We start from the raw sequence: 11,032 nt of genomic DNA on the forward strand, positions 1-11,032 counted from the left end.
GTAGGAGTAGCAACATCTCCAAACAGCGAGTGTGTGGGAGAACTAAAGAGTGGTGGTTTCTTAGCACTCAGAGATGCTTATTTATTCAGTGTTATCATGCCATCGTTAAGAACTTGGAACGCTCTCATAAGTCATACAATCAGCGGTACGTGTTAGCTCCGTGTAAAAGCACAGATACAGAGAGGTCTTTTGACCCGACGCCAGCACTTCGGTAAAACGCGATTCATAAAGTTTACATATCATCCAGGTCGTCCAAGCATCACAATCTCTGATGTCCTTTTAACCAGTGACTAAAAATTTGTGATAAGGGCTGTTTGTAACAAAGTGCAGCTCTGTGTGGGGTTGAATGGATGAGAGCTGGGGGGTGATCACTGCTTTCAGAGCTCCACTCTATTAATCTCACTCGACAGCTCTTTCTTGTCCTGTGCTGCTATTTCAAGATTCAGTTCTGTTTGCATTTGTGTGTGTTACAGGAAAACCATATCAGTTTTTTTTTTTTTTTTTTTAAGACTTTAGCAACAAGCGCTCTCTCACATTTAGTTTTCGAACCCGGTGCTAGAGAGACCTGCCAAAAGTATTTTTGTCTTGCTTCTGGTACAAACCAAGGCTGCTTTAAGACATGGTTTGTCACGATGCTCAGGATATGATGATGATGTGCTGAAAATGTTCAGCTCGTGTATTTATTTCTGTATATAACACCTGTCCTATTCTGGACATTATCAGTTGCGCATAGAAAGAAGAACAAAGTGCTAGTCATGAAACAGTCTTCGGAAATGGTAGAGAGCAAAAAAACCCCAGCCTTTTTTCCCTGTACACACAAAAATATTACTGTTAAAGAGATCATTGCAGATACAGCGATTCTGCTCTAACTGTTCTAAAGACATTAGAGCTGACATCTTTGCGTCCATCTCTAAGACATGCTAAATGTTATAATTTTATACAGTTAGCTCATTGCAGCATTCAGAATGTAATAATTGTTGCAGAAAAAGCTGATTTTAAATATGGGTATGAACTACTGTATCTTTAAAGATAAATAAAAGAGCCTGTCAGGTTTTATATGCAAATGAAGTTCATATACTAAACAACATATAGCAGTTTATCAGAGAATGGACATATAGGTGACTTAAATTCCTAAGATGTGGATTCCTTGATGAGTTCTATATATATACACACATATATATACACACATATATATGTGTATATATATGTGTGTATACACACATATATATACACACACATATATATATATATATATATATATATATATTATATGTGTGTGTGTGTGTGTGTGTATATATATGTATGTGTATATATATATATATATACACATATATATAATTTTTAAAAATTAAACGTGAAAATGTGATTTCACGTCACATAGGAATTTTTTTCCCTTCAGAGACGTCTTGCTTTACTCTTCCTTTCCACATATTCGTTCTCGGCATCACTTGCGGACCTTTTCTGAGATTAAGCGTCAGGTTAGGATCTATCTGTGTTGTCCATCGAGTTCCTCAAGCTGTTATTAAAGGTGCTGAGTTCCGTCCTACACGGATGTCCTTTCCTGTTTACCCCAAACATAGAACAATGTTTGCCAGAGAAGGGAAAAGTTTAAGGAATGTACCTCTCATCTCAGACTATTTCCTTCAACGCTCAACTGTCCAAGTGAAGGGTTTCCACAGCAGGACCTTTAGCGCTGGGAAAATTCATCAAGTGGCTATTGCCTAACCGTGTAAACATTTCTCAATGCTGTTTCACCTCAGAAGAAGCTTTCACTCTCTCTCACACAGGGTGGTCTCGGTAAAGAGCGCCGTTTCTTTTACTTCTTGTGTAGAGGAGATTTGTATCAGGACTTTTTTAAATGTGTGTAGATACATATACGATTCATACTAGACATTCAGCAGATTATGGTTTGGGTATCATGTGTTGTGTTATATATAAGGGATAAATCACTTCTGTTTTTTGGGATTACAACTTTCTGCTTTTTAAAGACCAACATGTACTTTTTATCCCTTTATAGTTACTTTTTTCTTTCTCTTAATACTTGCAGTTAATAAGATTTTTTTTTATCATAACACAAAAAAAACCCCCACCAAAGTGTTTTTTTCCCCCTTTTTCGAAAACTTTTTCGAGAATTTTTATATAGTTTCACGCCTGACATTGGAGACTCCTTCACATATCACCAGTGCTAAACATCTGCTCACAGAAAACTTCATATCAACTATCATATTAGAAAAAGAGCATCACAGCCAGAGCTATTGTTAGAGCTGCTGACCAAACAGTATCCAGATTTCTGAGCCTAAACTTCTGAAACAACATTTATAGATGCTTGTCTTATATCAGACTTGATTCGTACTTCATTTATACTTATTGAAAATGCACCACACCGGTTTAACACCATTGTACCAGTAAAAAGGGTTAAATAACCAAAGAATGTAAACGAGACCTACATCCAGCCACGTGTAACACACGGGGATTGAACTGATATTTACCAGCCTGTTACTCCATCACTCTCATGGGTGAAATGCCTTTTTAACTGCGTCCTGCTCCTTCTTTTACCTGCTGTAGGAATGCACAGCTGTTCCCATAACGCTGACTTATTACAAGTCAGCTGAAGGCATTTCTTTCTAAGTGCCGCTCTCTGGTTATTATCTCATCAGAGCTTTGTAGGAGACAGGCCTGGGCTTACAGAGAAGAGATGAGAGTGGAAGAGATGCAAGATTCAGCTGCAAGGTCTGCTCTAAGACTCGAGCTTAGCCAAAGTCTAGTTATCTAACCTGCACATGTTTTTAGGCTTTCGGGTTTCCAGTCCAGATGGATGGCATAAAGACCTAAAAAATGTTTTTGTCCTTTAAACCATGCGGCAGCCTTGATCTCAGTTAATAAACAAACCACTATGGGTTGAAAGGACTGGCTGTAAACTGGTAATGGGGAATGCCTTAAATAGGTGCAAATCAGATTACGTCCAAAATCGATGTTCGGAAACGACAGACGACAGCTTTGAATAGCAAAGTAGCTTTATTATATGACACCGTTTTTTTTGTCCTACTGCAGCTGCCCTGCCTGGACTCCTACAACAGCTACTGCAGTAACCAGGTGGCCGCAAAAGCCTTACTGGATCATAAAAAGCAGGACCACCGGGTGCATGATTTCCTGCAGCGCTGTCTAGAGTCGCCCTTCAGTCGAAAACTGGACCTGTGGAACTTTCTGGACATCCCACGCAGCCGGCTTGTGAAATATCCACTGCTGCTACGTGAGATTCTCAAACACACACCTAACGACCACCCGGACCGGCAGCATCTGGACGAGGCTGTAAGTAGAACTCCACTCCAGATGGAAAGGAAATATGTGTTACACAGTGGGCTCCAAATGTCTTGTCAAAACTTCTTTTTTTTTTTTTGCAATTTAACACAAAGGTTTTGACTGCAAATGATATCAGTAACAACCTGAGTGAAAAGTATAACCATGAAGGAGTTTCTTAGTAGCATGCACTCGAGCTGGCACGGGCTCCACAAGTCTGTGCAAAACCCGATAATCCGTGTTAGATCAAATCCATCAGAGTTTAGTCTGAACACGTGCTTCAGTTGGAAGGGATAAAACTTACAGGAAATCTGACCTTCTGTACAAAGGATTTAACACGGTCACTGTCACATTTGCTCAAATCTTATTATTGACCTAGAAATTGTGCAACATCTTGAATATTGAGTTTTCAAGATGCTGCATGTTCTTTTAGTAAAAGGAGAATCCCAGATTTCAGTGTGGTGTCATGGTTTGTTTTACTACTCTGTTATAGCCACCACCTGACCCAGTTTGTTTTCCTTCTCAGATCAACATGATCCAGAGCATCGTGGCCGAGATTAACATCAAGACGGGCGAGTCGGAGTGCCATTACTATAAAGAGCGTCTGCTCTACCTGGAGGAGAGCCAGAGAGACCTGCTAATCGACAGCTCTCGCATTCTCAGCTGCCACGGCGAGCTTAAGAACAACAGAGGAGCTGTGAGTCTTATTCACACAAATCACAGACCCTGTTTGGATCTGTTTGTTTACTGATTGCATCCTGACCAGACTGTAACCATTTACAATAGTAGTCAGAAATATTTTCAACATTCTTGTGATTTGTTCTTCATTTTTACTCAGTGCTATTCATTTTGAGTGTCGTTTTTAATTAACAAAAAAACGACCAGCTTTAGGCGGTCGTGGACCGCATGCGATTTTACGTACTATACGGTCAGAGCTTTTCATTTGTCTACACTTCCTGGAGATTCAGAAGCATTTAGTCTTGTAAAAAAATATCCAAAATTTCCTCGCCATACCTCCTGAACTGAATTGAACCATTGGATTGGAATCTGATATAAGATATCAGATATAATCCTGCGGCTCAAGACTAATGAAACGAGAGTGTGTAAACAGGGTCATGCACCGTTAAGATTTCTGGGAAATTTGTGGATTCCCCTTATTACAGTTATATTAAAAAAAAAAAAAACAAGAAAAAATAATGAACAATTTTCTTTGCACATTTTGGCATCTTCTTTTATTATCCATAATTGCGACCGTGGGCTAACCTGGATTTGATTAACCCTGATGTCATAAAAAAAATTCACTCCAATTCGTTCTAACGTCTGTTCGGTTGATTTTCAGGCATTTTGAAGATGATGTATCGAATTAAGTATTTAGACATTTGACTAACTAGCCTATTTTTTTTCCTAAATCACCTGCATGATTATGATAAATATTTGTGATTTGTAATTGGGTTATTATTTTGGCTATTACTATGCGGTCCTAGATGAAAGATCGGTGTTTATTTATTAAAGAGGTTGCGGTATGTTCAAAGCAGCACACACACTGTAAAAGAAGAATGCCGAAAGAAGGTAACCCCGACTCGTGGGATAGTCCGCCTTCACTTCACTCGCTGTGTAATCTAATTAGAGTCCGTGTGTTTGTTTACTCTTAATCAGAAGCGCCTGTTTCAGGCTGTCACCTGTCACTCATCGTGTTTCCGCTTCACGTTTGAACCGAAGATTTTTTTAAATTTTTTTTTTGCTTTTCCAATAAAAGACTTCCATGGTAATTGTGTCGGCACACAAAAATAAGAGGGCAGTGCGGTGGAAACATGCTGATCACAGGAAAACATAAACTGGAGGCCATTAATCAAAATGCGGTCAAGGAGCAGACAGAGCGGCTTTGCCTTTCATGTAGAGAAACATGACAGGGTTTTAAACAATGAACCAATAAAGTATAAAAACTATACAGGAAGGGAAAAGGATTCGGGAGACCCATAACAGTACCATTTTGATTTTGATCTGCTTGGGTCAGAATGTTCTCAAGTGCAGCTCTAATACTATTTAGGAACTGATTTAAATCATTTTAAGTATCTTATGATATTAAGGATCGAGCAACACGATGACCGTCACACAGCAGTGATGATAAGGTTGTAGAAGGCAAGTCTAATGTTTTCTTTAGCGTATTCTCTGTTTCCTCTGAACCCCCTGCTGTAAGTCAGAGCCAGCATGCGTATCAGTTTCCTTCATCTAAACACACACACACACACCACCTCCTTTCATGGTAAAGCATCAGAGTCGCTCTCCAAATTCAGTTTGTATTAGACTCCTGCTCATGGGATCAGAACAGACCAAAATAGCTTGAAGATTATTTATCAAAATGGAAATATTGACAATGGACCAATCCGCCTCTGGGTTATACATCCCTTTTACGATACCTCACACGTTACGTAACTTCCAGTTTCACATCCCTAAAAACAATATTTATTAAACAGACTTCCGTGGAGCTAGCCCCAGACGTACATGCATGCATTATCCTCTTCTGGAGATTATTTTAAGTAGATCGGCTAAACGCGAGCCACTTTCGCAGATGGGAAAATATCAAGCAGAAACATTTCTAATACTCCATTTACTGCTTTGTTTTCCATAACATTATCAAGCTATAATGTTGATCTTTTTCCCACATGTAAATAGACCAAGGAGAAGAAATAAGAGAGAAATTTGAATTTGAATAGAGCGAGTTTGAATTGCACTTCAACGTTTGTTTGTTTTTCTCCACGCAGAAGCTACACGTGTTCCTGTTCCAGGATGTGCTGGTGATCACGCGGGCCGTCACCCAAAACGAGCAGTTCTACTATCAGCTTTACCGGCAACCCATCCCCGTGCGGGATTTAGAGTGGGAGGACCTGCAGGATGGCGAGATTCGCCTGGGCGGCTCCATCAGAGGGGCTTTTAGCAACACTGAGAGGAGTGAGTTACAAACTTATAAAAACCCACAGAAATAGACAAAAAGAGCTTAGCTTGTATGTTCGCCTGTGCTGTGGTTCTACTAGACTAGTAAGGTATCTAACTTTTTTGGTTAATGTGTGTCAGTTCAGTTTAAAACACCTTATTTATTGTATTTTATTGTGATTAAGCCTCCCCTGATTAAGCTCCTCCTACATGGGTCAGATTCAATTCAAAAATCTATTTGTGGAGTGTGTTTCATGTTAGATAAGTGTGTTTAATGTAGTGTGTTGTGCTGTACGGTGTTATGTAGGTTAGGTTTAGGGGTTTAGTTGGATCAGATTTAGCTTTGCCTACTAACCTTTTTGGTTCAGCAGCGAGTTCTTTTTGGTTCTACACTGAACAATTAAAATCCAGGTTTTAATACAGTTTACATGACAAACACTCAGCCTAAACATCTTTTTGCTTAACAATACAAATCTGCACTATTTCCTAAAATAATGCCTCCAGATATACAATATATACTTCTTTTTGTATATAAACTTCTTTTTGCTAGCCAAGAAATCCTCCATCTGTATTTCAATAACTTTTCTATATATAACGTGTATTGATGGTTTTCTTCAAACCCCAGTGTAACAAAGTGTCTCCGTTCCCTTCCCAATCCAGCCAAGAACTTTTTCCGGGTGACGTTCCGCAGCGGAGGTCAGCTCCAGTCGCACTCCTTCCAAGCCAGTGACGCCTTCAACAAGCAACAGTGGCTGAACTGTATACGGCAGGCTAAACTAGCGATCGGCTCTCAGCCTTCCCATCACACGTCTCCCGGTCTGGATAAAACTCCAGAGGAGCGCATGGACCAAAGCGACAGCGACTCCTCAGAATGTAGCATGGACACCAACGACCCTGGTGCTGAGGCTGGAACGCAGCTGATGGAACATACACACGTGAACGTGTGAACGCCGCGCTGTCGACGTAAACGTGATCGGACATCCCCGTTGACCAAGCCGACCTGTACAGTATTGTCACAGAGAAACTGTCTGTACTTCAGTAGAAGCCACAGTGTAGAGAGAGCACTACTTTTTTCCCTACCACTACTTTATTTTTCTGTCTGTCTGTCTCTCTCTGTCTGTGGTGCATCCTGTCGCACTCTGAACTGTGAAAATGTGTCAGGTTTCCTGTTGTGTGAACAGGACTTGGGTGAAGAGGACTAATTTGTCATTCCTCATAGCGCGACCCTCTGAGGAGAGGAAAGATTCCACGTACAGAGATGTATTATAGTTATGTCCACGTACTGTGTTTCGTCTGCAATAACCACCCAGACAAAACGACCAGAGGAATGTTTTCACGACAATCAGGACGTGGTGTTTGAGTGGCTCAAAGTGTTTTAAAAGCCTGAAGGGTTATACTGACATTCGTACAGTTATTCAAGACCAATCTTGAAGTTCTCAAGGTCATGGATGCTTTCCATGCTTACTGAAGCAAGACATGAGGAAAGTGAAGCCTAAACCGTGCAGCTTCGTGTCAAACGCGTTTCTACACGTCGTCCGACGTCAGAGCGCAAAAACATAAACCGTGGTTGCATGTTACACAAAAAAAGCTGTTTGTACATGAATTAAATAAAAACTGTAGCCTTCATGCTGTTCCCTGCAAAGAACTAAGTTTTAATTAGATAAGCTGCATCCAGCCAGACAATAGAGGCTAATTCTAATAAAGCACTTTGATTAAGAATAAAGAAAATATTAAGAAAAATCAGGTAACAACAAAAACATCAGTTTTGTGAAAATAGCAGAGTTGCAGACGCTCTCACTTGGTGTAAAGTTGAAATCGCTTGTGCCATGTTGCTCAGCTTAACTCGTGTCCTTTCCCTAAGTGTTTGTGTGTATGTGTGCCATCGTATCACATCACAATCTGCGAAAAGCATTGCCTGTGTTTTAATCCTGTGCAAGTTTACCTGTGGGCTCTCGTCGTTTCGTTCCACGTTCGAGGAATCGGCATCGCCGCTATAAAAATAATTAAAAAATACAGTATAATGTTTTTATAGAGTTTTGTTTTTATGTGTTTTTTTTTTTAAAAGAAATGTATTAAAGTGTATGCAGTAGTGTGGTTATTTATAGCTCATTTTTTCACTTGAACTAACTATGCTGTTCTTTTATTTCAAGTGCTCATAGAACAGAAAGAGTTACTGCAGGTGAGCGAAAGCAGGTTTTATATACGATTGGATTTAAGGACATGGTTTGATAGGCCGGAAGTAAAGCCATACGGATGGATACGTGAACGCGTGACGAGTGTGTTACTGAGTGAGCAGTATGTGTGTATACCGGTTGAAAGCTGGAGAGTGTAACGAGTACCAAATAAATGATTTTAAAACACTTCAGTTTCTTTGGCATTTTTAGTATCATCTATTATTAAGAGATGTTTATGGGACGTGAACTTTAGCGACACACAAATGCAAGTCATGGGTACGTAAGGAATAAAATGCTTTCAGATGTGCTGTTATCTGAAAAGAACGATAGGGTTAACTATGTCCCAGAGTGTTTCATTCTACTTATACAGCAGCAAATACATTTTTATTTTCCATAAATAAAATTTAATGGGGGCACGGTGGCTTAGTGGTTACACCTCAAGGGTTGGGGGTTCGATTCCCGCCTCCACCTTGTGTGTGGAGTTTGCATGTTCTCCCGGTGCCTCGGGGGTTTCCTCCGGGTACTCCGGTTTCCTCCCCCGGTCCAAAGACATGCATGGTAGGTTGATTGGCATCTCTGGAAAATTGTCCGTAGTGTGTTAGTGTGTGAGTGAATGAGAGTGTGTGTGTGCCCTGTGATGGGTTGGCACTCCGTCCAGGGTGTATCCTGCCTTGATGCCCGATGACACCTGAGATAGGCACAGGCTCCCCGTGACCCCAGAAGTTCGGATAAGCGGTAGAAAATGAATGAATGAATGAAAAAATTAATAATAAAATTAAATTGAGGTTGTTTCCTGTTCTTGAACATTTTCCTTTTTAATGTTAAAAAAAGAAAAATTTATCTTTGTTACAAAGTCCTGATCCTGGAGACATGACATAACATGCAATAACTACTGTAAAAAGTAAAACTTTCTCTCACACTCGAACCTCTTTATGCTTAAAATACTTTTTATTTAAACAACAAAATCACATTCCTAATTACTAATAACCACAAGACATGACCTCAACACCTTTCATGTGATATGCAAACTGTATTTATTCAGGAAAGTATTCACACCCCCATCCATGTCTTCGGTTGAAGGGGCAATTTGACATGATCGGAAATTAATTGCAAACGAAAACACGAGACAAGAAACTGTCTGACCTCTTGAAATGTGCTTGCTATTAAAAGAAAGTCCTGGTTTAAATACAAAAGGTCTTAAGAACCACAAAAATGTGTCAGTGTTAATTAGCTGTAGGCTCATGTAGAGATCTTGAATAATACATGAGTGTTCACAGAAATATTCCTCTTTCTGGTGCCTGGTAACAGCTAAATATTTAAAGATGAACTAATGAGAGTCAGAAAAGATCATTACAGTTTCTTAAAGCATGACAGTGTTTGAGAATTGCTTCTGTGTGTTAGGAATTACAATTTGTCTGACGTTTTTCATAAATACGTAGACAATTTGTGTACTTTTTGGAAGAGCTAGTACATGAGTCATGCAGTCTATTTACCGCTAGGTACTAAATTAGGGCTATTTATGTGTAAAATAATCAACAACATAAACGTGTTATGTGATGCAATCTTACGCAAAGTGCTTTTACTTTTACCTCACCTTTTGACATCACAACGATTTGACTATTAAAACAATATCATTTTAATGCTTTTGTGATTCATTTACATTTGGTAAGCTACTTCCCGTTACCACATTCGGGTATGACGTCATGTGAAGACTTTCACATGGAGGAAAACAAATAACAGCATTGAAACTGGAGACTCACGTTACTGAAACTAGTACCATATTCAACTATGTTTATTTCTTGAATAAAATTTTATGAATTTGTTTATAATTACTTGTATTACCGGTTAATATAAACGTGTTATTTGATAGAAATATGAATCATAGTCTTCTGACCAATCAGCTTCAAGAATACAGCAACGTCGTCGTACCGATAGAAATGTCGCAGCACAAAGAAAAATGTTTTATTGAGTACTTTCTTTTCATTTGCAGCTTTTCAAATTATTGAAATGACTCACTCTCTTAGTGGACTAAGCTTTTGTTGCCCTCTTGTGGACAGGTAAATGTTTTCATAATGTTAAAGCTACAGTCGTATGCAAAAGTTTAGGAACCCCTGACAATTTCCATTTATAAATATTTGGGTGTTTTGATCAGCAATTTCATTTTGATCCATCAAATAACTGAAGTACACAGTAATATTTCAGTAGTGAAATGAGGTTTATTGTTTTTTGTTTTTTTTTAAATGCACGAAAAAGAAATTGGACTGTGCATAAATTTGGGCACCCCAACAGAAACATCACATCAATATTTAGTAGCACCTCCTTTAGCAGAAATAACAGCCTCTAGACGCTTCCTATAGCCTGTAATGAGTGTCTGGATGAACGTATTTTAGACCATTCCTCCTTACAAAACATCTCCAGTTTAGTTAGGTTTGATGGTTGCCGAGCATGGACAGCCCACTTCAAAATCACCCCACAGATGTCCAATGATATTCAGGTCTGGGGACTGGGATAGCCAGAACATTGTACTTGTTCCACTGCATAAATGCCCGAGTAGATTTTGAGCATTGTTTTGGGTCGTTGTCTTGTTGAAATATCCAGCCCCGGCGTAACTTCAACTTTGTGACTGGCTC

General features: G+C 39.3%; 1 protein-coding gene across 5 annotated transcripts in view; it reads left to right on the forward strand.

The window, feature by feature from the left end:
* Positions 1-8,588, forward strand: part of arhgef3 (Rho guanine nucleotide exchange factor (GEF) 3) — a 79,830-nt gene extending 71,242 nt beyond the window's left edge. For all 5 annotated transcript variants that reach the window (XM_027167762.2, XM_027167763.2, XM_027167765.2 and 2 more), the window contains 4 exons: positions 3,052-3,309; positions 3,824-3,994; positions 6,060-6,246; positions 6,889-8,588. In XM_027167762.2, the coding sequence (XP_027023563.1) occupies positions 3,052-3,309; positions 3,824-3,994; positions 6,060-6,246; positions 6,889-7,175 (903 nt within the window). In that variant the 3' untranslated portion in view covers positions 7,176-8,588. The remainder of the gene's footprint in view (positions 1-3,051; positions 3,310-3,823; positions 3,995-6,059; positions 6,247-6,888) is intronic.
* The last annotated feature ends 2,444 nt before the right edge of the window (positions 8,589-11,032 follow it).

This window comes from Tachysurus fulvidraco, chromosome 2 (assembly GCF_022655615.1).
Source record: "Tachysurus fulvidraco isolate hzauxx_2018 chromosome 2, HZAU_PFXX_2.0, whole genome shotgun sequence".
Classification (NCBI taxonomy): domain Eukaryota; kingdom Metazoa; phylum Chordata; class Actinopteri; order Siluriformes; family Bagridae; genus Tachysurus; species Tachysurus fulvidraco.